General features: G+C 36.6%; 3 protein-coding genes and 1 long non-coding RNA gene across 6 annotated transcripts; all 4 read right to left on the bottom strand.

The window, feature by feature from the left end:
* LOC18600281 (CCR4-NOT transcription complex subunit 3) lies at positions 1316-7895 on the bottom strand. 2 transcript variants are annotated; one of them, XM_018121995.1, is made up of 16 exons: positions 7570-7895; positions 7096-7227; positions 6731-6868; positions 6283-6333; positions 5976-6065; positions 5736-5882; positions 5436-5540; positions 5100-5159; positions 4226-4936; positions 3973-4143; positions 3593-3758; positions 2936-3078; positions 2292-2567; positions 2039-2179; positions 1775-1956; positions 1316-1671 (listed from the first exon to the last, which is right to left on the bottom strand). In XM_018121995.1, the coding sequence occupies exons 1-16, from the start codon at positions 7660-7662 to the stop codon at positions 1605-1607; spliced, it is 2673 nt and encodes an 890-aa protein (XP_017977484.1). In that variant the 5' UTR covers positions 7663-7895; the 3' UTR covers positions 1316-1604. The 2 variants fall into 2 exon arrangements, with proteins under 2 accessions (XP_017977484.1, XP_017977485.1); XM_018121996.1 differs by having other exon boundaries at positions 5100-5156.
* LOC18600280 (myb-related protein 2) lies at positions 9109-11791 on the bottom strand. Of its 2 annotated transcripts, none has more exons than XM_007030635.2 (7): positions 11608-11791; positions 11298-11530; positions 11129-11205; positions 10697-10754; positions 10519-10603; positions 10366-10435; positions 9109-10245 (listed from the first exon to the last, which is right to left on the bottom strand). In XM_007030635.2, the coding sequence occupies exons 2-7, from the start codon at positions 11509-11511 to the stop codon at positions 9505-9507; spliced, it is 1245 nt and encodes a 414-aa protein (XP_007030697.1). In that variant the 5' UTR covers positions 11512-11530; positions 11608-11791; the 3' UTR covers positions 9109-9504. The 2 variants fall into 2 exon arrangements, with proteins under 2 accessions (XP_007030697.1, XP_007030698.1); XM_007030636.2 differs by having other exon boundaries at positions 11298-11514.
* Positions 16874-17552, bottom strand: LOC108662066. Its single transcript, XR_001927848.1, has 2 exons — positions 17334-17552; positions 16874-17125 (listed from the first exon to the last, which is right to left on the bottom strand). It is a non-coding gene; the product is annotated as an uncharacterized LOC108662066 (long non-coding RNA).
* LOC18600278 (protein HASTY 1) lies at positions 18241-27279 on the bottom strand. The gene is made up of 22 exons (XM_018121385.1): positions 26923-27279; positions 25715-25816; positions 25377-25520; positions 25192-25272; positions 25032-25101; positions 24713-24783; positions 24474-24637; positions 24309-24380; positions 23980-24217; positions 23685-23747; positions 23311-23595; positions 23095-23208; positions 22866-22992; positions 22607-22776; positions 22414-22515; positions 21371-21474; positions 20994-21285; positions 20598-20842; positions 19522-20025; positions 19112-19406; positions 18825-19008; positions 18241-18615 (listed from the first exon to the last, which is right to left on the bottom strand). Exons 1-22 carry the CDS (start codon positions 27040-27042, stop codon positions 18527-18529), a joined length of 3636 nt encoding a protein of 1211 aa, XP_017976874.1. The 5' UTR covers positions 27043-27279; the 3' UTR covers positions 18241-18526.

Below are 27299 nucleotides of genomic sequence, written 5' to 3'. Positions count from 1 at the left end.
AGACAGTACTAGTTGGACTGTAGGGGCTTAGCATCCCTAATCACTTGAGCAGGCTTCTATCAAAGAGGCTCCGATACAGCTGCCTGCCTGTGGAAAAGACAATACACTCTCATCAAACAATCACCATCTTTGGGCTCTATTTAGCCAAATATATAGAATTAATGAAATATTTATTAATTACATTCAGTTCTATTATTTTTATCATCTTGTTTAGGTTAAATCTTTTATAGTACGTTTGGTCGGCGGAATAGATAGGAATGGAATAGAATAGTTATTATGTGGAAATAGAATAGAATAATTATTACTTAGTTTGGTATGACAAAGGGAATATGATAAAAATAATTATTATGATTTATTGTAGTGTTTGGTTGGTAATAATAATTTTGGAATAAGAAAGGAATAGAAAATAAAAAGATAAAAACACCCTTTATTATTTATGTGACATTTTATTTTTATTAGATTTTTTAAATATTAATAATCTAGAATTTAATTAAAATATTAATAATTAATCATTTAAATATTAACATTTATTTAATTTAAATATTATTATGATTAATTTTTATTTTATTTTATTTTTAAAATATTAATAATTGATAATTTAAATATTAATATGTTATTTATAATTTAATATTAATATTTTTATTAAAAAGTTGGAATCAAGTGAGAGAAAGAGGAGAGAGAGAAAAATAATATTTTATACTAATAAAGTTATAAATTTTCAAACTTGTAAGGGGTATTTTTGTTTTTATTAATTTTTGAATTTATTCTTCGACCATGGAATAGCTAATACCATGGGGAAGGGTGGTATTAACTATTCCTTGATTTTGAAAGATTTTGAAGAATAGCCATTCTTATGGAATGACTATTTCTTGGATTATTTTTCAACCAAACAAAGGAATCAAAATTCCTTGAAAATAAAGGGGGAATGGTTTAGCCATTCCCCCAACCAAACATGCTATTATTGTTTTGAAATAAATGGAGCTAAGTGTAATACCCATCGATATTTTTTTTATATGAAATAATGATATTCTTAATTATAAAGATGATTGTAATATAATTTAATTTGTAAACAAACGTTTAATAAGTAGAATAACAAAATATATGTATTTGATTTTAGAATACGTAAGATTTGACGTAATTATGCCCACATTCAATAAAAAAAACAAGTATAAAATAAAAAAATGGTCGTTTTTCCATATTTACTTTATTTTATTTTTCGGCCGTTCTACCTTTATCTTTATTTTTTAAAAATTATTTTTTTTTAATTTTCAATTTTTGATCTTACTATGTGATTAACTCTGGAAATAACAATCAATAGCAAACTATAACTAAATATTTACTCTAAATTAATTTTCTTGACCCGCTGCAAAGAACAAGCAGGTTTCTAGTCAGAAACAAATGCAACAGCAATCTCAGGATCCAAGCATTCGCAAGAGAAATAAAATGAAAGGAAGGTTATAGGCATGGTTGGCATCTCTTCTTCATCTTTGAATTTCACAAATGCCCCTAAACTATACGAGGCTTTTCTAGAAGGTTCCAATGATTCCATTCACATATGCAAAATTCAGCAAATTATAGTTATATCATTGCCTTCTCCACATCTCTTATACCATAAGTTCGTCTTCAAGGTAATTATACTCAAAGGTGAACTCAGTCTTGATTCTCTGACACCTGAAAAAGAACAAAGAATAACAAGTGTACATATCATAAAATTATACATGCAGGTCGTATGGTTAAATCATTTGAAAAGACAATGAAATCCAGGCCGACTTACCATCCATGTTGGTGGTCATCATTTGCTATGTGAAAATCGAAGTATACATAGGTTCCCTGTTCGAATTCATCCGTGGCAATTTTTGGCTCCTCGTGCCGCTGAAACCATGTGTTGTATTTCCTATGGTATCTCCAAGATTGCTTCTTCAGCTCCTTTGCAGCCAGATATTGTTGGTAAGTGTTCTGCACAAAATTTGACATGTTGGAGAGCTCCAAGTGATTGCATTGCAAGAAAGAGGAAGTGAGAGAGTAGTAACCTATTTACCTGTTGATAGTAAAAGGCAAAGAACAGTGTATCAGTGCCAGTGCCATATCCATCAATGCTTAAGCGTTCCCAGAAGGCAGGATTATTCACAATAGGTGCCTGAACTTGAGGGTAGCTAGCAGGCGTGGCTGCAGGGTGCTTCTGTATTATACAAGCAAATCACAATTACTTGACACCTATAAAATTGTTGTCTAAAGACTTTCTTTTGAAAGAAGGAAAAAGAACAAGAGAAGACTCTTGGAAAACCCCATACTGGAGTGTAGCTCCTTGGACGTTCTGAGTCTTTAGGTTGGGGAATTTTAAAATATGCAGCCTCAAGCATCTGCAAATTGTATATTTGATCATGCATTCCTCCGGAATTTGTTGACCCACTGAGGTTGTCACCAATGGCACCAAGGTCAGAAACACTTCTCCGGCCAATAACACCAAGACTGCTAGAAGACTGGCTGGTTTGTAAGGGTTGTCCAGGAGAAAGATCAGTGTCCCTAATAACTTGAGCCGGTTCTGTCAAAGAGCCTGATACGGCTGCCTGTAGCAAAGAACCATTTACAAACCACTTCAGTCATCTTGATCCCTCACATTTTTGCAACAAACATTCACCTTTAAGACCATACTCTATGTAGAAAACAAAAACATCTTTTCAAAACCAAAATGAGATGAAAATGTTAATTTTATATTATTCAGGCCCACACATCTTTTTACTCTATCTAGTCAAGCCACACGCATATAATTTCACAAATCAAGGACTTACACTAACTGGATGACCTACAGATTACCAATTCAAAGTGACCAAAGTGATGATGATCCTAACAGAAGATGGAATATGAACAGAAACAGTACCACACCAGCTATAATAACTATGATAGAATAGATAAGATTAAGAAGTATTCAACATACAGGAGAATCAATTGCATATGGAGCTTTCATTTCATCCTCATTCATGAGATTCTTAGCAAGCCCAGACGTTGGAACAGCTTCAGAACTTGAATCATCAGGTAAATTCTGTGGTTGTTGCTCCTCAACTTTTGCATGACCAACATCTGCATATGTATTAAGCTCTTGGTCAAAACATAGAAGTATTATGCAAGACCAAATTAAGTCTCCTGTCGAAAACATAGAAAAAAAAGCAAGAAATCTCTGGATGATAAATTAAAAGCAACGTTCCATTTCTTTCTCAGGACTACTCATAGAACAGCCACACACACTGTGCACTTCAATAACAGGTTTTCTAAAGATAGCTTCTGCTATTATAATATGTTTGAAGAAATATTCCACCAATTGCTATAGAAAAAACCAAATGGTGCCATAGCATATGAAAAAAAAAAAAGAAAAGAAAAGAGAGAGAGAGAGAGAGAAACAAGGGGTGGCAAAAGGGGGTTCATCATTGTGCAACCCTTTACATTATATAGAATGATTTACCGTTTGATGAGCCTCCTGCATAGCAAGTACTCAAAAAACTTGGATGATATGATATCTTTCACAAACTCCTCAAAGACCTCACCCTTCAAATATATATATAAGACTCAAAAGGAAAACTAAGCAAATGAATGTTACCAGCATCCTTTGGAACACTTGTTGCCAATGCCTGCTGACTAGACTGCTGGTGTATGGAATTTGGTGACTGCTGTAAGCTGGCAGATGTAACACTATTAAGACTGGGCGCTTGGCCACCAAGTCCCATACCAGGTTGGATAGAGAGAGCTGAGCTTTGAGAATTGAACTGACAACATAAGAGCATAAAAGATTATTTTTTACTATCTCTCTTGAAAGAAAGCCAATCTGACTTCCCACCAATTTGCAGTGCATACATTCATCATATATATGTAACATGAACTGACAACAAAAAACTAGATTTGTTTTAAACCTTGATTGTAAGGAGTTTAACAGCTTGGATCAGGGAAAATGAGAGAAGTAAGTAATCTAAGAAAGAGCACCTGCTGCATGAGTGGGTTTTGCTGTTGAGCAGAAAACTGCTTATGGTTTCCGCCAGCAAGAGGAGGAATGCTAAGTAGGTTGCTATGGCCTTGTTGCTGCACTTGCTGGAGCCGTTGCAAAAATTTCTCCCTTATATCAGGTGCTATCTCAGTTCTTCCACGAAACTGCCCCTGAAAATACAAACAAATTAGCTACTATATCAATCATGACCCATTTAGTGCACAAACACAGATACATGGCAAACTAGCATACCAGCTCATTTTGATTCTGAAAGGAACTTCCAGCCCTCCACTGCATACCAGAAACCATTGAAGGGGAAAAACCTCTGCCAGGTAGTCCAGCAGACTCACTAGGGTTACTAGAATCAACAGGTGCACTGCCATCATTAGCCTTGGTTGCCTGAGGCAAGATCATTCTATTACTAAGAGGGGATACCAAAGATTGCCCCATGCTACTATTCCCAAGTCTCTCATCAGCCCCCAAAATATTTCGTTTTGCCACGTCAGAGACAGAAGGGACAACACCAAGAGCTCCATTGCTAGAAGTTGCACTTCCAGAAACAAGGGGGATACTAGATGAAGGCTGACTGGAGAGGCCTCCTCTACCAATGCCTCGTACTCCAGTATCAGCAAGAGATGGAGATGGCCTACGGCCAGGGAAGCTTGTGATATCTTCTTCTTTTGTAGCATTTGGCAAATTTACAGGAGATGAAGGATTGGTAGTGCCAGCGCTTTCCAAGACACCTCGAGCAGAACTTGAACCTGGAAGAACAACTGAAGCAGTTGAAGCACCAGACATACTATGAGGTGGAAGATTCACTGGAGCAGGTGTAGCATGGCTCCCAGTTGGTGTTGCTGCAGCAGATGAATTGGTTGCACTACTTTTTGAAGGTGGAGTCCTCGCGACATCAGAATTACTATCCTGAGAAGCTGTATCTTCAACATGCTCCTGGGAGGAACTACCCTGCTCATTAGATCAAAACATAATCCATTTTAAGACATTAAGTGAGCATTATGCCATCAACTAATAATGAAGCAGCTTATATAGGAAAACTTGGCACATGTTTATAAATGTAAGTGCATCAACAGATATCCAAAAGAGAGAGAGAGAGAGAGAAAGCACTCACAGGCACTTGAGATGCTGATGTGGCCAAAGACGTCTTCAAGTTAAGAATTGGTGCACCCTGCTTAAAATTATGATTTCCTTTTCCAAGTTATTTTCCATGAAAGAAGCCATTTCATGCACTGTTCACTTAAAATCTAAGAACCCAGCTCATACATTGAAATCATTGAACACCATATACAAGATAAGAGGCTTGTTCAAGTAAAATTTGTAAAAACAATATGCCCTAAAGAGCATGCCTTAGCAAGTTGCAGTTTCACAAGGGAAAACTGATTTGAATTACAAGCTCTAAATCATGGTACAAGAATCTTCAAGCAAAACCAACTTTGCAAAAGTTTACCTTGGAAAGAGGGCCAATTGTAACTAAATCTTCAAGAGACTCCACCTTGTCTAGAGGTAATGAGTGGTAGAGATCATCAACTTCACTAAAGTTATCGAAGTCCTCCTACAAAAGTAATTAGAAAAAAAAAAAACATTAACAGAGGAAAAACCACAAAAAAGGCCAGAAGAGAGCATATAGATGATGCTATTTTGTAAGAATAAATGATTTAGAAGAAAAATGGCAGATCCTTTTAACACCCCAAAAACTGCTGCTTGGGATCAAAAAACAGAACAAGATAAAATTTTCATAAAACAAAACCTGATTCCGTTCCACATAATCGTCCAAGAAGTCTTTCACATCATTGACTTGCTCAGGACTCAATTCATCATTGTCCAATAATCTCAAAATCAATTCTAACTTCATTATATGAGCTTTGTGCCGTGTAATTGATGCCTCCAAGTGTATCTGAGGGGAGGAAAACAAGAAAAAGAAAGTTATATCAAAACCAGAGAGACAAGTATGTAGCCTCAGAAGATGTATTTTCTCTTTCAGTTCTACCAGTCTAGGTGGTCTTGTCTTTCCTTTCTTCACGGTCAGCCCCTCCAACTCAGCTTCAAAATTATCAATCTGGGATTCTAACTCCCCAACCTACTTTCAGAAAGAGTCTATCGTTACATGGCAGTTTCAAGATATAACTAAGCTTAAGAAAAAAAATGTAATAATTACTCCAAAACACCATCATACACAGGAAAAACTGATAGAATGGAAAACATATTAGCAATAACTAAAACTTGCACGATAAAGGGTTTGCAGCCATTTTAGACACAAAAGCAAGAAAAAAGGGCAGAAAGGTTAGATTTCATACCACATTGTTCAACCAATCCCTTGTTTCTGATTTAGCCTTCTCCTTCGGATCCTACAGTGAAATTGACACATCACACATTTTTCAAATACAGTCATGCTTCCGATCATTATTAATTTCATACAGTTGAGGTAGAAGTTTCAAGATGTGAAGACAGATGTAATACTCTGGGAAAGATGAGGAAAGGAAGAGTTTGTAAGAAAAACGGATCAGTCATGTCTATCTATACTACTCATAGATAAGTCCACAACTAATGTTTGACTATGATGGTTGAATACCACCAAACAAAACACAAGGCCAAGGATTCAATTACACCACTTAGAGGTCTTTAGTCCACTTGAACCCATACAGCCGACTCCATGTATTGGCAGAAGGCTAAGTTTGTTGATGATTGCTGTTGCTGTTCATTAATTGGTAATAGAAACAATGAAAAATCATGCATGACACTTACAGTTTTGGGTTGTTGGCCCAAGCCTTCTTTAGAGAATGCTTTCGTCTTAGTCTCCTTCTCACAGATCTTAAATCTTTCCATTTCTCGCTCAATTTGTTTGCGAGCATCCACCAGGGCCTGCTCATAAGAGGCACTAACCTATGTTGACATACATCAAAAGGAAAAAAAAAATCACAATCAGTTTCAAATAAATAAATACAACTACACCAGCATCACTAAAGGCAAAGGTCATTCAAAGACACCACGTAGAGACTATGAGATAACAGTAAGAAATGCAAATATAATTACAAGAATTACTCAGAGGCATTCAAACAAATCAAATAATGGCACAATCATTTAAAAGGAGAATGAAACAAGCAACTAACTTTTTTGTCCTTGATTTCGCTTGATTGAATCCATGTCTTGATCTGGTCCCTATACCTTTGCAGCTTCTTGATTTCCTTCTTCAAGTCAGCCTCAAACTTTTCCTTCTGATTGGCATTATCAGTATCGTAAACCTAAAGCAACAATATAATCGAAAAAACCAATAATCAACAACTCACAGCTCAATTTGCACTACAGATAAACTAATTATTTGAACAAAAAAAAAAACATCTTTAAAATCTTTAACACCTTCTCTTTCTGCCTTTTCTACTAAGATTACATTGAAATCAAGCTAATCATTAATAAAACAAATTTAAAATAGCTCCAAAAACACTTCAAAAAGGAGCGAGATTATTGTTGCAGCAATATTCACTTCAATTTCACCGGAACTATCATTCTAGTGTCAACTTTCCTGCATTTTCTAGGGAACCAAGCAAAAAATAAAAAATTTGAATTGATGTAAATTTAAAGGCAACCTTGTTCCAGATGCTATCGAAGACATCGACGCCTTCTTGGACCTTCTTGAGAACACGATCAATCTCTCCTTGAAGCTTGCGACTTGCTCCCATTGTTGAATCGGAAAGTTTCGGAGGCCAATTAGAGAGAAGTTATCATCCAAATGAGAGAAATGAAAAACCCTAGCAGAGATTGACTTCTCCAATATTTATAGTTTTCGCAGTGTCGAGTGAAAATTTCGCTTGACTCACTGAGTTTTAAGATCGTTTCGCTCTTTAGGGCTTTTATTTGCTGTAAAATTAATGGATAGAGAAGACGACGATATATCGCCAATCGGGGAGTGGAGTTTCCTACGGCACCGTGTTGAGGGATTAAAAAAGAAATGAATAGAAAACGCTTAAATAGTGAAAAAGCCCCTGTCCTATGATTGTTTTTCAATTAAGTACCTCAGATTTTATTGTAACCAATTTTTAATTTAATTTATACACAAACAAACTCTATTTTTAACAAAAAATTAACTATAATCAGATATACCCATGTGATATATGACTTGGCAAATTAACGTAATATAACCACATGGTAATTAACGTGACCAATTATATCGATCACGTCAATTACTTATATCATACGTTGCATAAACAAAAATTATCAATTGATATTAAATTTAATGATAATTAATTTTATTTAAATTGAGTACTTATTTGAATATAAATAAAAAAACTCTCAAATTTTGTCACATGAACCCTAGAGGAGGAGAGTTGTAACGTGTGTGATGGGTGGATCGCATCGGGAAAGTATAAACTGGACAAGCTGTGTACAATGCACGAATTTACCCCTGGTTACCATAATTCAAAGGCATTTTTGCTATTTAAGCCAAGGAAAATTACTAATATTGCTAATTTGTAAAAATTGGGCTGGGCTAGAAAGAAAAAGAACGTGGGCTAGACTGGGTCACACCTTCAGTCCAACAGATTTCTTTTCATTTTGATTTAATTTTATTTCTTTTTACCAATAAAAAAGAAATAAATCAAATGAGTTTTTTCTTCCTTTTTCAATCCATTGCTTCTCTTTATATTCCTTTTCTTTGCCATATAATTAACATCTCATTTGACTTTAATTTCAATTTTTAATACTATTAATTAAGTAAATTCTAAGATAAGTTTTAATAATAGAATTCAGAAAATAAAAAAGAAAAACAAATTCTTATTACATGTTCGGTTCACGTATGTGAATAATTATTTTTTGATTGGGTAATTGTAACTTTTTTCCCATATGTGAATAATTATTTCACTGTGTATTTTGCATGGCATTGCTTCATGTAATTACGTGTACACGGTTTACTACATGGAAATATGTTTTCATGAACATGGAAAAAACCAGACAAAAGTACTATGATTATGAAGAACCTATATATAGTTAAGACAATTCATTTACTTCGGAAATTTTCCATGCATTCAACCACGACCAACAACAAAATCACAGCTTTTTCCAGGGCTCAAAAGGGTTTGTTCTTGAGTTTATCACCGATTTCACAGGCAACAAATGGAACCAAGAACAAGTAGGAACAACATGGATTAGTATGTTAAATTGGAGTTAATTATCCTGATACAAAAGAGAAGTGCTGTAATCATTAATCAGATCAAGCCATTTTTCCTGGAACTCCATCAGGTTTTTGTCTGCTACATGGCATACAGTAAAAAAGAAATAAACTACATTCAGATGTGGATACCTAATGTTATAATTAAGTAGTTGCCAAAAAGCAATATCTAGCTTTGTTGCTACAACTTATTCAGTTAAGATTTGAATTGATTTTTGGTTTGGGGGAAGGTGACCTGAATCAGAGAGAGAGCAGCATGTTTTTTGCACCGAGTCTCCTCTTCCGATGGTTAACATTGGATTGCCGATGTACTGAACTCTGTCTCTTTCACTTTCCTCTAGTCATGAACGATCCCTTTTCAGTTCCAGCTGAGACCATTCAGGTCAAACTGTTTGCAGCTTGAAGCTGCATCGTTTTCTTCATGGACATTCAAGTCCAGCTTTGTTGCAAAGTATGGTAGTCTGTTAACTTCATCTGCCCTTTTGTTTCCTCGGTCTAGGAAACTGTCATCTTCATTCCTTCCTTTGAATTTTGCCTCCGAGAAACTGCTGCTGTTGCCGCCATTCCCTTTCTCTCCTTGTAATCCTACACTCATGGATAAATCGCTGGAGCTTCTATCAGCGAAAAACATTCTTCTTTCTGCATCCTTGCCCAATGAGGAGAGAAACATCTTGTTCTCTTTTATGTCTTCAAATGACTTCAGCTCAGTTTGAGGTAGCAATGGGTCTTCTGCTATCTCTCTTTGCTCCAAGAGTGCACCGCTAGTATTATAAGGTCTTAAACACATCCCATTGTTGTGTATTTCTTGCTCCTTCTGAGACCCTTCGCAGGAGGTCAAGCAACTATCCATTGAGCAATCAGTGGGTGGTGTTGCTTGTGTTTGCTGGGGGCACAAGCCCTGCAAGTCTTTCAAATCTGAAAACGCAGAGTTCAGGCATTGGTTGGACACTTTAGACACCAGTTCAGAAAGCTGAACTTTGGCTGCTTCAAGCCCCACGGAACCCAAATTTTGTCTTCCGAGAGTTTCTTGGGCTTTTTCCAGCACTGCCTGTAAGTATTTCCCTTGAGCCTCGATACGAAGCTGCAAATGTCGCTGTACCTGGTTCAGTTGAGAACTTATCAGAATGCTGCTAACTACCTTTATTAACTTCAAGCCACCAGCCAAAAGAAAAATAACCAACACTGAAATCATTTCAAAGTTCTAATGTTGTATATGTACCTCAAGCTGCTCATGCAGCCTTCTCTGCACTTCAATTTGCATTTGCAGTGCTTCTCCTATTTGTAAGCCACTGGATTTATGAAAATCAAAGTTAGCATACGAACAAATAGATGACTGAATGCAAATCTATGAAAGGTTATTTAATCTTCTTACTTGTTTGCCTGAGGTCCAATACTTAAGTTGTTCACATGAGTCCCATTTGCTTCAGACATTCTGTCTCCTGCCATTGCAACCGCACCTATACCCATTGAGTTAAACTTTAATATTCAGGATTGCTCTCAACAGGGAAAATATGATTTGAAGGAGCAACAAGGGAACACTGTCCTCTTACCTATTTTGTTACTGCCATTATTAGCTTGTCCATGGAGATTTTTACTGAGCCTGTATTTCTGCAGCCAAAATGAGAGATTTAATTAGCACTTGCAACACAAAAACTAACAGGATTGTTTTTCTATTTGATCTAATGACTGGGAAAGACGACAAGGAATGACCCTCCACATTCTTTAACCCCCTCTTAAACACTGCTAAAGATTGGTTTTAATCCAACATACTTGGTGCGATCATTAAGGCATATTATACTAGCTAGCATGGTAAACAAGGTTTAACAGTAAACCATCTATCCACCTAGCTTTCTTCATGGAATGGTAGACAGGAGTGCCATCCTTGATATTGTCTCATTGCAGTTGGTACTCTGCTAGATTTAACATTCAAGATAGCCTCTTACGAATATGAAGACATTCTCCAGATGATGTCGATAATTTACCTGAAGGTGACTCTTGAGATGGTATAAGGTAAGGCCAGGAATCCCCATTAGCTTCATGACTGTTTTTGGAGTAGCCTCTGCACAGAGAAAGTACAAATATTTGTATTAGCCTAATAGGCCAGTTTATGCATGGATTAAGGTAATTGATCTTCAAATTTTGTGCACTCACTGTCTGCTCCTCCAAGCTGATTGACAGCTTCTATGAAGCGTTCATGAAGGTCAGGCGTCCACTTCAGTCTTGGCTTGGCATCTGTTGAGAGGACGAGACCAGAATCTCCAGGGCCATTTCCACCTTGCAGGAACAAATGCCTCTCAGGAGGAATAGGCATCCTTGAAGATGGATGGATGTTCTTCCCTTGATGTTGGTGATGATGATGATACATTTTCTGTCTCCAAAACGAACTGAAATGTAAGTTTATAGCCTGTTGTTGAAGCACCTACAACTAGATTATCATGCTTAGGATCAGCTTTGTTTTTACCTGATGCGCTTGTTCCTTCCTCTCTTTGATCTCTATCTGCTAGCCCCTTAATTCTGGAACTTGATTATGCTATATTCTATGATAAAATTCCTCAACCTGATCCTTTGCTTGACGAAATTTTACACCAGGGTGCTCTTGCTTATCACCTCTCTCCAGTGGCCACTTCTCACAAGCCAAAGGTAAACCCAAGCATGGCTTTATAAAGCATTATAGGGAGGCTGATGGGGTGGAGTTTGGAGAAGCATAGAATCTGGGACAGAGCTGATGGAACACCTGACCCGATCCAATATTCACAGTGACTCGAAAAGAAATATTGTCCCTCTTCCTACTTTGTTAACTGTGGGCCACATACCCTTCGAAGTCTGCTTTCCATTCTAAGACAGTGCAAGCCATTTGAATTTCTGACACACCTCAGGACTTGCATTAGGTACTGGAATTGATCCACCAAATTTTTATCCTTTTTTTATTTTTTTTGCTGGGAGCATTCGTATTCGTCCCTACTGGCAAAGGCAAGAATCTTATTCCCGGATTTTAAGAGGGGGAGGAATTTTCTGACTTGGATGAGGGGAATCCACTATCTATGTTGTCTCGAGACCTTCAAAGCTAGCTCACCCTCCATGCTCTCAACTTCAAGGAAGATTCTCAGAACTCTTATACCTTTGTTCCTCACCTTGTTGTTGAAGTCGTTTTTTTGGGTTGTCAATGTTCACAGTGAAACTAAATGAGAATATAAACAAGTTTAGTTCAATGTTATCTGTATTAAAGGGAGCAGATGGAGACACAAAAGAAAGTTTTAACTGGTTATATTTAAGAGAATGTAGAGGAAGATTCTTTTGACTGGGGGCACCTAGAAGCTTTGGAATTAGATACATACAAGAAAAAGCTAAAATAAAATGGAGGGGTGAAAGATGCTCTTCCTTGGAGATTGTTTGAAGGCAAGGAATGGAATAAGGAATACATTCCATTTTGTCTCCTTCAGTAAGTTTGGTACTTATTCAGGCCTTTGCAGTATACTTTAGGAGGAAGAGGGGACCCAAATCTTTTGCATTCTTCAATTGGCATAAGACAGCCGGCCCCTTAACGGCGAATCCTAAGCACCCTGGGACCCTATGGAAAGAAGAAGAGAAAAAAACCAAAGGATTGTACTTGTTTCCATACTTGCATTTGTTGAAATACATGACAGTCCCTGGCCCTGGAGACGACAACTTGCCCCTTGACTTTGTGCTTTTGTGTGCTTTCTTGATTCTCTTGTAATGAATCTATACGCCTCTTCTTTCTCTATTTGATTACCTTTCTTATCTTAATTAAACTATTAGAAAAAGTTTCTTAAACATCCCTCTCCATATATATACAGAGTTGTCAGCTGAATGAATGTACAAATCCATAAACTCATGCAGATTATTCCCCCCCTTTCTTTTCCCTGCATGAACCAGCACGTAGAAGAAATGGAATTATCCATTATGTAATCATGCATGATGCAAGAAGTTTCACATCACCATCAGCTATGTGTTTCTCTGTCATCCTCTCTGCATAAACGAAAGCAGAAACATACATGCTTAAGCAGTTACATCCTTAAACATACACGCTTAAGGATATGAAGTCTTTATCCTTTGGCTTGGCCTCTGGCACAAGTTCTATGTATGCTACCTACATATTAGTCAACCATCACCATGGACTAATATACATATATAAAAGAAAACTTTGATTCGTTTATCTTGAGTTGCATTTGGCAAGCTATGCAATGTGTCAACTGCAAGTTCATTATGCCTATGCTATAGCATTACGGTGAATGATCTGGTCTTTGGCGATAACCAGGAATTATGCTATATCTATTTAAAATTAAAGAAAAAGAATAATATCTACATGATCAACAGCTAATGCAGAATAAATTCGTATATTAAGTTATCGAGACCAAATCTGCGAAATCATATTGACCAACAAGATATAGGGGAAATAAAACTTGTTGACGAATGAGGATATATCTGATATGCAGATACCCCATTAAAATGAGTGCTTAAGAAATTTCTAACAACAAACAAACATAAGCAATCTATGTAGAGATTATAGGAGTCCATTTCCCAAGCAATTATAAGTAAAATTCCAATTCCTTTGTACAATGTCTACACATTAGTTCCAACTGGCCTTTTTGGAAAATCATTTGATTCTGATATGTCAGGATATTTTATGCAGTTTGGGAGAATCTATCAATACCTTTAGACAAAGTATTAAAAGAAGAATCCCAAAATAGTTTTCTGGCATGTGGATAGGAATATATTTGCAGAAGAGGCTTTATTTGGTACCCTGCTACTTACAATATCAGATTAGCTTCAGTCTGATGGACAATGATCATATTTAAGAAAATTCACTGAAGCAAAGAGTAAGATAAATTTGATGGGTGCATTTCCATATAATCATTTCCTTTTTTTTTCATTCCATGACTAATGACAACTAACCTGCCATGAATAAAACATGTGAGAGCATCTAAAACAGGATGCTTATAAGATCTGATAATTCTTTCTAGTTTTAAGACTAACTAAAGATGTGATACATTACCAATCAGATCTCAACCATGTTTCTAGGCTGCACCAAGATTGAAATGAGATACCCTTTAGTCTTGTTCAAGTTCTGCATTTCCCACTTATCATATTGTCATGTTGACAGACATAGTATTTTTGTTTAGACAGACAAGTAAAGTAGTTACTTAATGTCCAAAAGTGCATGTACCTAAACCATTTGTAGGATAACAAGGTGCTAGTACTTCATTTCATGTCCCTTAAGGACCCCAATAATGATCATTCCAACTTTAGTACACAAAAAAGTGCTTAACTTTCCCCCTGATTTTGTCAAAATGCAGTTCAATGTTCAAAGTCTTTTTGTCCATATATCTAACCAGCTGTTTCTGTGCTTGAGCAGTACAAAAGAATAGTTAACTTTTTCCTACTGGTATACACAAACTGTTACTACCTTCTCATCTCTCCAAAGTTGTTATTCTTCACTTTAAAGGGAGGGGAACCATGGATATTTGTTCTTCCTTGTACTTACATTTCCTTTTACAGATTCTGTGTTAATATATAATTTTACTTTTCAAAGACTTGAGAAGAAGCTCTTAAAAGAGAAACACCCACCAGCAGCAGAGAATCACATTAAGGACTAGTTTCAATCATAAGCAAGACACGTGTAGGATTCTTACTGGTCAATCATTTGTTGACCACACGTGACAGCATTGGCTGATATAGAAAGTGAGAAATGACCACGGAATGCTATTCCTTGTGGAAAAAAGTTAGAAGGGGGAGGAGCAAGGCAAAAGCTTTTTTAAAGATTCCATTGGAATGGGAATGTAAGAATCTTAACTCAAACTAAAGCCAATAAGTCATATTCTCAAGTCAAGAATTTTGGGTATTCCCCTCCACCCAAAGCCACAAAAAATGGGTTCCCTCCCCCCCCATCTTTTTCCCTTTTGGTTATTTTAGTTGGATGCTTTTCGACATCCATGATTAGTGTTATACATGTCCTCATAAGTTTTGCCACTTTACAAGAATATTGCCCAGTTTAGAGATTGCTTATGTTTTTACCAGATATATATCTAGCTTGAGTATCGCCTTCACGTTATTCTCTTAGCTTTGAATGGCTGACGGGCACAACTGATCACCTGGCTCAATCATGGTCTAGCCACCATTCTCCTATACACAGTTAAAAATGTTCAAGTTTTGACAATATCTTGTTCTTTCACTGTGAAATATGCTTTTCTAGGGAGTGTAGCTTGTGATAAGACTATCCCATTTCACTTGGAAAGCACCATCCTATCTCCTACTATAATGCTTAGAAAGCACTGATATTAATTTCATTGCATCTGATACATCATAACAGAAGAATATGATTCCAACTCCAAGGGGTGAACATAAAAAAACTTTGAGGTAGGCATGAGATTGAGATTATAGCGCCGCCATCTCCATATCCTCGAGACATCTCTTCTTTTGTACAGTGTTCAAGGTTCAGGGAAAAAGAAAGGAGGGGAAGATGAGAAAGAAACGAAAAGCAAAAGGAATAATGAAGTCATACTAAAGTTCAGTGAACCAGAAGTTTATAAGTTCTTTCATGCATCAGAAGATAACTGAAATAGGAGTAATTGTTTGTGTATTCTAATAATGTATGCATGATCCTTCACCCACATGGAGTAATGTGACACTGTTTTCTTCAGAATTTCTTTACATGATCACTCTCTTCCTCTAATATTAATCATACAATTGAAGATCCAAATCATAAAAGGCTGATCCATTAACATACATCACTACTCAGAGTTGCAAAAGCAAAATCACCAAGTTCACAACATCACATGTACCTGTGTCTCACACAAGGTTAGCAAAGCTCATCAAATATTTAGGTTAAGTGCATTCCAAGCATCCAAGATTTATTCACATAGACATAATCAAGTAGCCTGATATGAAATCCCCATGTTATAGCTCATGATAGTGGTTCACTTTTGTAAAAATTTGTACCTAGGACAAAGAGGGTCTTCTCTTCCATAAAGTCACCCATCCCCAAAACCATCCATACCGAAGTTCACATTCCTAAAATAGTTTCATGAAAGGTACCAACATAATGCTTTACTTTATTTTCACTAATTCCCTTGCACGCTTTCTGCAAGACTCAAGTTGTCCATTTCATGCATATATTCCCGGCCATTTTCATTTGTTAGCAAGCCAAGTTGTTAACCTGATAATACTAGGTCCAGGGTACTAGGCTTCCTGGTCCAACTGCATCTTTTCTTTTCTTTTCCTTGTTTTTTTTTACCCCTTCTAATCTTCCCCTCCATCCATTCCTTTCAGGTTAAAGAGATGTGCTCCAAAAGGTTTCAATCCGATGTAAGTTAACAAATCAACAAGATGGGGAAGAAAGAGAACTTGAAAGCATTGGGTGTGTTTATCTGTTTGATGCTTATATATATGTTTCCCCCATTTGCTAGAAAAGGATATATGTGATTTTCATTTCTGTTTGTGATGCACTATGTCAAGAATATTCAGAGAGGAATTTGAAAGTCACAAAGGACCACTAACATATGGATATATTAGAATATCGATTTTTTAATTTTGTGGGTTTTTTATATCAACAGTGGTAGAAATTTATGAAAAATAATCTCGTATATCATAAGTTATAATTATTTAATTTTTGATTTTTCCATATGCGCAATAAAAATTAAACTGTCATAACTATTAAGCTATTTTGAATAAATTTCTTCCTGCGAGGAAGAAATAAAAGTAGCTTTCAAGGGTTTAAGAACTCTAGGTTTATTCATATTTCAACAACATTAATTCTACTAAAAATGAAATAAATTATTACATGATATAAATAGTTAGGTAGATGTGCAGTGTAATACAAAGACAGAAAGTCTCCATGTTTTTTGTATTGCAGGAAGCAGGCTGCTTATGGTGGAGGAGGTCCAAATCCAGGAGGCCCTGGTGGACCCATGGGACCACCAAAACAGTCTTGAAGCAACCAGCAGCAGCATAGGAAGTTCACACTGCAAAACAAACACAACCCTATCATTCTTAGTCTTCAATATTATCTTCTTTTTTTATTGGGAAGAAAAGAAGATTCCAACACTGCTCTTTGAGCATGGCTCATGTCCCAACTATTTAGCCACATACTTTCTAATGTCTTTAACAAGAAAACAACAGCTAAGAACATACTTCATTCTGAGTTCAAATGCAAACTCCTAACTAACTTACCAAGCACCGATAATGTCACAAAAACCTCCGAAAAAACCCGGTCCGGGAGGAGGACCACCCCATCCCGGCGGCCCTCCCGGTCCTCCTGGTCCTCCTGGCCCCATTTTCTCCCTAGAACACAAAAATACTCAGACCCTTCCAACCTCTCTTACAACACAATGTTAGAGATAGAAAATGTACTTGGAGTGGATTGTGTTACCAGGGCTTTGGGAGGGCTAGGTTTTTATAGGCAGTTATTTACTTAGACTAGAAGGATCCATGTGCCCCCATTCCTAACCTTTCTCCAACTGCTGTTCTTCCCACACCTACCATTCCCAAACCTGTTTGAATGTCCAAGAAGTGTTTAAAGCTATAAAATTCCCCCATTGACACGTTTCCCGTGGCAAAAGAGTTTCCACATCCTTTATCCTGTTGCCTTGATTTTTTCACTCATGTTTGGTAAGTAAAATCCTACCTGATTACACAATTGTGATACCATATCCATCCAGATATCTAAAACGGTGAACCTTGGGTACTTTCATACAAGAAAAAATAGACAACTAAAGGGCCTGCTGAGGCTGTAGGGGCAATTTCTGTTCTTGGCCTTTTGGTCCAAGACCACCTAATTTGATCTAGTTTTTCTTTAATTTTAGTAAAATGAGGAACCCAGATTTAGGGTAGTTGGGTTCTTCCATCCCAATTATTACAGGTTTTTTCTTTGTTTTTTCCCCTAACTTCTGATTAAGAAAAATGGCAAGTGCTTTCAGAGTGCCAAAATCACTAATGAGGCAACTGAAAGTTTCTATCATGTGATGGTCTGTCTACTTTCCAGCATATGGCCAAGAAAGAAACTGCTATGATTGGCTGCATTCATAGGCTTAAAACAGGCTAACTTAAAACAAAGAATACCAGATTTGCAAAGATTGCCACCACCAAAAAAATATTAGTATGATTTGAATCAGCCAAAGAGATGAAAGAAACATTAGGACAATATACATGGTAACAAAACCAGAAGAGTAGTGCCATGGAATTCTATTTGAGATCACCACAACAGGTGGATGAATTGATTGCACAACTCTGTTTAAATAGCAAATAAAGAAGCTTCCATCTACCTTGGTGTATTACTGTGAGATTTTTCTTTTTCTTGTTCTTTTCTCCTCTGTTTATTTTTTCCTGGTTAAACTTTCTGTACAAACACCAAATCTGAAAATCCATCACAAAATTGCTGCCAAGCCTATGGTGTGATTGGTGTCCCCCTCATCGATTCTATTTTCAGGCACATTGACTGAACCGCGAGGCCTCGCTGAAAGGATTAGCATAGCAAACTAGTAAGCACATGTCCATAGAACTTAACAAGAAAACAATATAACATATCCAAGATTTACAACCACAAAGGGTTCCTTGTCATCCAAGGTAAAAGAATACTAAAAAGGGAAAAAAAAGCCTCAAACCAACACTTACTTGGATTCAAGGGGAAAGAGAAATACAATTAGATGAAATTGGAGTGCTTACTTGTAACATTTGTTATAATGTTTACACTTTTCTGAGCAGCAAGAGCTTTTAAGTTGTTCCCACTAGCTAATAAAAGCAAGCTCCTCATATGCTGCTTTTGTTCTTTAGGACTAGCGGTCTTTGCCAAGGCTTCTTCAAAGGCATGTAAATCGTTGGGGCTAATAGAAGGAAGGGAGAGTAAAATCTGTAGCAATCCAATAAAGACAACCTTCAATTAGCATTAGAAGGAACATGTATGATCAGAGTGCAGCCACTTAAAATTTATGAAGATTAGAGCCAAAACTAACCTGCCTGGGAGCCGTATCTCTGTCACAGAGATATATGAATATTTCGCGACAGAGATTAACCAGATCAGCACTGATAACAGCATTTGACTCAAGGGCCAAACCTCGGATGACTGCAGAAAATAGATCTCTAGAAACAAATTCCTGGATTTCCACATTGTTTGTAAATATAGCTAGAAGAACCACAGCAGCAGAAAAGGAACAAACTTTGGTCACAGCTTCACTGTCTGTCCAAGTGAATGCTTCTAATGAAATCTGCAATACTGGAATTGCCAGGCTTTTGTGCTTCAAAAGGAAACTGTAAACAAATGTGAATGTTGAGAAAACAAGAATTTACAAAACAAAATAAATATCATAGATGTAAAAGTACCGCTACAGGTCAATACTAAAAGAAACAAATGCAGCAGGCATACCCAACCATAGAGCTTGATGCAAATGCATCCAAATCTTTCAGAGAAGACATGTCCACACGGCCAAAATGCCCAGAATGTTCTAAATTAGGAAGGGTAGCATTTAATCCAGGTGATGCCATAGTAGAGAGGAGCAAACATATCTCACGAGTTAAATCTCGAAGCAATTTTTCCTCCATTACTTCCACTTTCAAGTCTGACCCAGTGAGAATACCATGATTATCGGGAACCTTCGCCCGGCCTTCATGCAAAAGACTGGACCATGAACAACTAAGAGCTCGCTGACAGTGGACAAATAACGGGTGCAGTAGCTTTTCCAGCCAGACCTCCCACATATCTGGAGGACAGGACTTAACCAGAGGAATTAAAATAGAATGAACAAGCTGCCTTGTATGTCTGAACTCCATTGATTGTATATTCTCAATTAGAGCTAAAGCAACAGAATCAATGTCCATGAATTGAAAAAATGGATCTCCAATGGTAGTAGATAGGCCCAATACATTGTACCTATGATTGTGGAAGATGCAAAAGCATATAAGCACCAAATTAGAAACCACTTGAATGAGCCAGATGATGAGTGAAGTATGCCATTTGAAAATATTAGTTCATTTTTCAGTCAAGTAGCTGGGCTACAAAATGGAGAGAGCCTCCCCAATCCGTGGTGAAGGAGAAATATGACCCATAGTCCTTTGTTTAATTTACCAACTAAGCTATTTAGCATCTAGAAAACAATTTTCCTTTTTTATTTTTCCAAATGATATTTGCTTCTGTGTTAAACTCTAGACAGCTCATGAATAACACAGCTAAACACTTCTATACCAAATATACATCTAACAAAAATGGAGCTTTATTTTTTGGGCATGATCAAAATATCATTTAGGGATCCTTTAGTTTATGTTCCATCCATTTTGTTGTCAGCATTAATGGTGCAGTTTTTCTCTCAAATCCTATTTCGTTTAATTGCAATAAACAGTAATTTTCACTCTTTAAGAGAAAAGAAACATCAGAGAGAGCACAAATACAAGAATACTGGAAAAATTACTTTCCTAAGTTAGAAATGTACAAGATGCCATACTTACCCACTGTCTCTGATACCCTTTAACCAATTTCGTATGTCAGCTTCATTTGGTTCTGTATATCCTTCCTTATTCACATCAAACTGAGATCCATCTATGAAAGTTAATGCACCCTTTGACAATTTGGGGTTCCCACCGCCAAGAAGACTGGACCGCTCCACATCACTCATGCTCATTGCTGCTTTAATTTCTCCAGGTAATGTTTGGAATATGGATGGTGACCAAAGGGAATGTATAGCACGAAGCAGCTGCAGATGAACAACAAAGTTGTAACAGCATGTTTCTGTGTTATCTCCTAGATAAGATTTGCTCAAAACCACATGGTCCTCACTTAAAGAAGTAATACTATTAAGGAAAATCTAAAAAAATCCAGGTCAGTTCTTAAACATAATAGCATACTGTTAAGAGAGGAGGCAGCATCCAAGACAGATGAGCAGCTATTGGATGTGGGGTAGAACTTGCTGTTGAGCTGTTTTGTAAGTTCAAATTGCCTTTCCTCATTCCACTCCTCTTAAGTGCTTTCTCAAAAAATGTCACAGTGTGGAAAAGTGACCACATAAATGCTGTATCGGAGCATAAACGAACTAGACCAAGCGGTTCAGACAGGTAATTGTTTTGCCACTCTATTGGTATCCACTGTTGGCTCAAGGGTTCAAGTAACCATGCCAAAACTTCTTGCTGTTGTTGAATCCTGCTCCATTTCAAGGAATTTGTCATAATAAGCAAAACAAATCTGGCTTTACATGGCAATTGAAACACTTTAAGCAAGTAATTACCCAGCAGCAGAAGCCATGACAAGAAACGCTTCACCTAGAAGATTATGTTCACCACGAAGCAAACAACCTTCTCTTCGTAAATATGCCATTGTATCAGCAATACCCTGCATAAACATCATGAAATAAATACAATATTCTGCTAAAACTCAAGTTGCCTTGATTCTTAGAAACAGTCATGCATATGATAGCTATAAACTTTAATTATGTAAGCCTTTGTGAGGGATTCTAATAAATTTCCTTATGAAGCACACATAATTGATACTTACTTAAAGAGATTATGTGGACTTTTTCTACTCAAATTTAACAGCTAGACAAACAGTGAACATTTAGAATTTCACAAAGCCTTCCTACAGCAAACAAAATTGAAGCTTGCTTTTGGCATATGAAGAAATATTCAGGAGATCCTTGAAAAATAAAAAGATTGTAAAGTTTAGTTTTTAAGGCATTCATTTCTCCTTCTTTGTCTTGTGGATTGTGGGAATGGGAGGTGGTGTTTAACAGGTTTAGTAACACTGCACTATTACCCCTTCCCCAACTATGAGCACCTCAACCCACATGATAGGCAGGGATTCGATGTACATTCTGCCTTAACACTTTTGGTATGAAACCAGAGTCAGCAGCTAGAATCTCGTTTATATTCACACACAGCAAACTGGTCACATGGAGTTTTCCTGAGACTGAAAAGGCAATCGAACGCCTTTGCACCTGGATCTTTCAGTTGTAAAAGTTCCTGTTTATTCCAATAAATTTCCTTTTACATGAAAACTAAAAAAGGAAAGAGTAGACAAGGTTACGAATTATTTCATAATTGAAATGACTCCCCTGCTCACATGACATGGCGGACTCTTAAATTAGCTATTGACCTAATTATAGTACCAGGAGAAATACCATAAAGTGCAGTTAGACACATGGTAAGTAAGTAGTTTCATTTTCATTTAAGCATGAACATTATTCTGCTTCAATAGAAGGCAGTCCATATCTACTCCTCAAATTGAAATTATCTAAGTCATCATTTCAGCAATTTCAAAGCTTCAATTAACTACCTTCATGTGAGGCAGAATACTTTTGTCAGCAGCTTTGGCCATTCGAATAAATGATGTACAAATCTGCAACCTTGCATGTCGTGCACTGCTTGTTGAAGGATCCTGCCAAACAAATTTTTGGGTAAAAAAGGCATAATTCTTGATCCTCATTGCAAGTAATAGGGCAAAACAAAGAAACAAATAGGAAGAGAACCTTAACAACGAAAGGAAGTGAATTTAGGAGCTCAAAAAGCTTATTGATGACACTGCCAACTGCATCTGGGAAATACTTGAGGAAGGGACCCATTGCATCTAGATAGCGTCCAAGTACTTCCACAAGGGCAGGCTCAGTCCAATTTAAAGAAAGAAGTTCCCGAAGTAAACCTTCAATTCACAGTAAACAGAGTTTTTCAGCAGGCATGGTATCATAAACCTAGAGCGTCTAATAAATAATGAAAGAATTGTTAGTAAACCTTCAAATATTCTACACAAAGCCAGGTGAACTTCTGAACCACCACCGGCAAACTCATTTGATCCATCAAATATAGAGCTAACAACATTTTCCAGAGCCACTTGCATGCTTTCCATCACAACTAAGACCTGAAAGTTGGAAAAGATAATAACAATGAAGTTTCTAGGCCTGACAACCTACAGACAAGGTATCATAGAGAGGAATGAGATGAAAAGGGTTTGCAACCAAACCTGAGCAGGCATTGGTGAATTCAAGAGGTTCTTAATGATCATAATAATTCTTTCAGAAATTTTAGCACCAGCCACAAGGGGCTTGTTTGAAGCAATAAACTTGATTAAGTCAAGCTGCAATGGAAAAAAAAATTGTACATTGATGCTTAAATTTCCAAATCAAAAGAAGCTAAATCAAAGATCTAGAAAAAAATGCATCTGAGGTGATAGAGTTACCAGCCTAGAACGGTACTGGCCAAAATCACCCTTGCCCTCAAAATCGTCACTCCACAACTCCAAAACCCCCAGAGAGAGGGCTGTTCCAGTCATAAGCTTTTCTTTTTTAAGCATGCGTTGGAAAGATATATCCAGAATTGCACTACAAATATCATCATTCAGAAAACTTAAAATCTTTCTCTTTTCATTATCAACCTGCGCTGAAGTAGAATCCACATTGGTAACAGCTGAACCATCTCCAGCTGAATGAAGCTTTGGCTTTGACATCAAATCCCTCATTAGTGCCTAGAAAACAAACCAACATGAAATTTTGTAAGTTAGCTATTTGTTATTCATGTTTTGCTATTACAACAATTTTAAAAACTTCAACATACCAACCAAAATTGCAGGGATTGATAATGAAGAGCCAGCTTAAAATGTTGAAAGAACCCCAGCATCTGGAAAGATAAAATTAGGTCATAATCAGAAATTTTTTATTACTCATTTTATTTCCATTAAACAAAAGTAGCCAAAAGAATTCACAAAAGAAAATGCTTCACAATCTTTGCATATAAACTAAAATATATCCATCTTTAGAAACCTGTTTGTAAACATACAACTTCAGTTGAATTAAAGATCACCAAGTAGGAATTTTACAAACCCTTGCCATAATCTTCTGACAGTCATTACCTGTAGTAAATAAAGAGAGAGTGTAGTGCTATCTCCGACAATACATTGCAAGTTTGAGGAACCCAAAGACACCATGCTTTCACATACATATTCTGCAAATTCACAGTCACTTTCATCTATAGCCCCACCTGTAGAGCTAGATCTGACTAAAAATTCTCTGGATACATTCATCAAGATCTGAAAGATGCTATTCATTGCAGAATCAAATTCAGAAGCAGCATCATCAGCAGGTCTCTTTCTGCATGTCACAATTGAGAGTTTGCAACGTCATGCAGTACTCTTCCAGGAGAGAAACTTTGTAACTTAATCATGTAAACCATAAAGCATACCTTGGAGAGACAAGTTTGAAAAACTCACAAGCATGAAGACGAAAATCAGGAGACGACAGTAGGAAACCACACCTGTCAGAATTGGGAGAAGAGAGAGTTAAAAAGGGATTCACATCAATGATTTCAAATCTCATCTCTTGAGAAGTGAAAAGAAGAATGTCATACCCATGAATGATGCCGTATTTAGCAAGATCAGGCAAAGGAGCCCATTCGGCATAGGCATTGACAGCATTTAGAGTAGCTGTTACAGCAGCTGCATGCTGTTTTGCAATGTCAAGTTGTTGCCTACTCACCTCACTTAATACAGCTCCAAAATGCCTTTCCAATAACTGTACCAAGAATTAAGGATCATAAAGTACTGCTAAGAGAAGCAACTTATGTTTAAGGAAAAAACAGAGGCATACTGTGTATAGTAGTGGCAAAATTTCTGGCAAAGATTGAGTAAGCCCACGTAACAGTAATCTACGTCGATCACCTGATTGATAAAATTAATATCAGAGTGGGAGAAGCAAACAGCAGTACAAATACAAAGGAATCTTAAAACATCACATATATTACTCCCTCAAAATTAAAACTAATGGGAAAAGAAGGAAGCAAAAAGAACTATGCATTCTACTTCTAAAGTTTCAACAAAAGCAGCATCTTGAGATCTTGGATGTCTACAAATCTGAAATTATTCAGTTTTGGCACAAAAACAAAATCACACTCAAGGCAGATAAAAACCTTCCAAATCTTCGTTGTGCACAGTAATATCTTCAGGAAGCCATCTTAGCATCATTGAGACCAACTCAGCCTAAAAGGGACAAAATCATCAGAATCATCCAATGCATGATTCAAGAATAGAAAAAGATCATGACTACATGTAGGTTACAAAGAGCTTTACTTGTACAGGACCCTTGCTAGATAGGGAAACTAGAGAGGGAAGCAGCTCTTGCCATAGATTTAGTCCTTCTCTTCTAACCATCTGTAAGAAAGCAAAATAAAAAAATAAAAAAAAAGAAAGAAATATCACTGAAAAGTGATAATCATAGACAAATAAGATAAAATCCAGGGTAATGTGGTTAAAACCTCAGCGACAAGGGCGGCTGTTTGACTTTTCAAAGCCCATTCCTCACAAGGATCTGCAATTTCAGACATTAACTCAACAGCAACATTCGCAAAGTTCTTACGTTCTAAAGGACCAAATTCCTCCCACCGCAACCGAACTAAGTGCTGCATAGAGACAAGGCACAGATTTATCAGCATAATTTACTAAGCCATTACATAATGGTAACAAACAAATGAATCTTTTAGATTTGACACAATTATTTCCTTCATCTCTAAGATTAAATCTCAAACAGGATCAGTTTCATCAAATTGGAGATGTGGCATGAACAGAAAGGAAAGAATAGTGAATGAGTTTGAACCTGTAGCATTTTAAATGCATGTAACCGAATTTCTGAAGACCAATTTTTTTTGACTAAAAGGAATGATGTGTTTGCCAAAATTCGTATATCTCCTGCTTTGATCTGCAAATATTTAAGAGAGGTAAGTCACTAAAGAAATAAGAAGTAACACATGTAAGTATCTTTTTCCATGGCTGAGCGAAAAAAAAAGAAAAAGCTTTTGTCATGATTTAAAAGTGAAATACCACCCTAGATTATGATCCTGCAGTCATTTGTAGACTAACATTAACGCTACTTTGCAGGGGATGCAGACAGCTTTCCTATGCTTCATTTCATAAGCTCTTTTCACAGCAGTCTTAATAGGTTTTCTCTCCTTATTATTTTTAATGCTCACTTTTACTAATCAGGAAACAAAATCAAACCAATTAAACTCTATCTTAAAGAAACAAGAAAACATCAACCTTGACAAAACTCATTGCCTTTTGAATCATGGTTAAAAATTTCCAGCATGATACCTCATTATCATCCTGGCTTGCTGAAGTCCTATATTCCCATATGACTAATAAACCATGAAATGTTAAAAAAGGGAACCATTTTTAAACAGTTAAATCATCCTTAAGGAGTTAAAGCTCAATCACATGTCAAATTAAGGCTCACTCTTGAAATTCAATAGCACAAAATTATAGACAAAAAACACAACCCAATCACTGATAGCCCAAAACTCAACCCAATCTTCATATAACATACAAAATTTACCACTCCTAAGTAGCTGAAAACCATAGAATAGAAGAGAAATGTCTGTAGAAACTGCAAAAGGCAGATTTTAAAACCTGTGTACAGAAAATAAGTTAATCAATGCCCTTTTGAAAGGAAGTGACTGAACCTAAAATCAAAAAACCCATTTGAGGAAAGCAAAGTAGGAGAAACACAAGGAACAGACCATTCTTGTCAAAATGCAAAGCACATCAATTTCCCAAGAGATAGTTATTACTTATTAGGTCCATCAAAGCAAATTAGAATGACCCTTTAACTCAAACCTTTAAACTGAATTTAATCACTAATCAAATTCCAAAAAAAAAAGTTCACAAATTTTCCAGCTTTAAACAAATTCAAAATCAATCTACTCAATCAAAGTTCAAAACTTTCATCAAATAACAAATTTTATATAAGTAATTACAACCAAAGGTGACAAAGAGAGAGAGAGAGAGAGAGAGAGCAAGAGAGAGTACGGATTCAAGGTAAGACACGGCAGCTTTGCGAGCATCAGGAGTAGAGTTCCAATCAAGGGCTGCAACAATGGCTCTAGCCACATTGTTTACTTTGCTGTCGTTACTGTTGCCTTCTTCCATTTTTGCCTTCCTCTGTTTTCTCCGAAAGTATAACCGTTCTGGGTTTTTCTTTTCTAACGAGATTCTTCTGGGTTCTATTGAAGTCTCTGCCTTTGTCTGTTTGAAGATTTCAAACAAAATGGGCAAAAGAAATTCAAAGAGAAAGAAGAGAGATTGAAAGGTAAAACTTTTTAAAAGGGGTTTATCAAAGTCAGGGGCGGTTTAACAGCTTTCAAATGATCATCTCCTGACTGATGGTTCAAGTACTAGCATAATTA

The sequence above is a fragment of the Theobroma cacao genome, chromosome 5 (genome assembly GCF_000208745.1).
Source record: "Theobroma cacao cultivar B97-61/B2 chromosome 5, Criollo_cocoa_genome_V2, whole genome shotgun sequence".
Classification (NCBI taxonomy): domain Eukaryota; kingdom Viridiplantae; phylum Streptophyta; class Magnoliopsida; order Malvales; family Malvaceae; genus Theobroma; species Theobroma cacao.
The sequence above is the reverse complement of the archived record's forward strand: the minus strand, read 5'-3'. Positions and strand labels throughout refer to the sequence as shown.

What these genes read in the sequence shown, in the direction of transcription:
- LOC18600281 (XM_018121995.1), bottom strand. Translation starts at nt 7,662, where the DNA reads ATGGGAGCAAGTCGCAAGCTTCAAGGAGAGATTGATCGTGTTCTCAAG. An exon ending in TCGATAGCATCTGGAACAAG is followed by an intron (nt 7,228 to 7,569) that starts GTTGCCTTTAAA and finishes TTGTTGCTTTAG; the next exon opens with GTTTACGATACTGATAATGC. An exon ending in TGGGCCAACAACCCAAAACT is followed by an intron (nt 6,334 to 6,730) that starts GTAAGTGTCATG and finishes ATTTCACTGTAG; the next exon opens with GATCCGAAGGAGAAGGCTAA.
- LOC18600280 (XM_007030635.2), bottom strand. Translation starts at nt 11,511, where the DNA reads ATGTATCATCATCATCACCAACATCAAGGGAAGAACATCCATCCATCT. An exon ending in TCAGCTTGGAGGAGCAGACA is followed by an intron (nt 11,206 to 11,297) that starts GTGAGTGCACAA and finishes TTCTCTGTGCAG; the next exon opens with AGGCTACTCCAAAAACAGTC. An exon ending in GGCTGCATGAGCAGCTTGAG is followed by an intron (nt 10,246 to 10,365) that starts GTACATATACAA and finishes CAACTGAACCAG; the next exon opens with GTACAGCGACATTTGCAGCT.
- LOC18600278 (XM_018121385.1), bottom strand. Translation starts at nt 27,042, where the DNA reads ATGGAAGAAGGCAACAGTAACGACAGCAAAGTAAACAATGTGGCTAGA. An exon ending in ATGCATTTAAAATGCTACAG is followed by an intron (nt 25,521 to 25,714) that starts GTTCAAACTCAT and finishes GTCTCTATGCAG; the next exon opens with CACTTAGTTCGGTTGCGGTG. An exon ending in AATCCCTGCAATTTTGGTTG is followed by an intron (nt 23,596 to 23,684) that starts GTATGTTGAAGT and finishes TTTGTTTTCTAG; the next exon opens with GCACTAATGAGGGATTTGAT.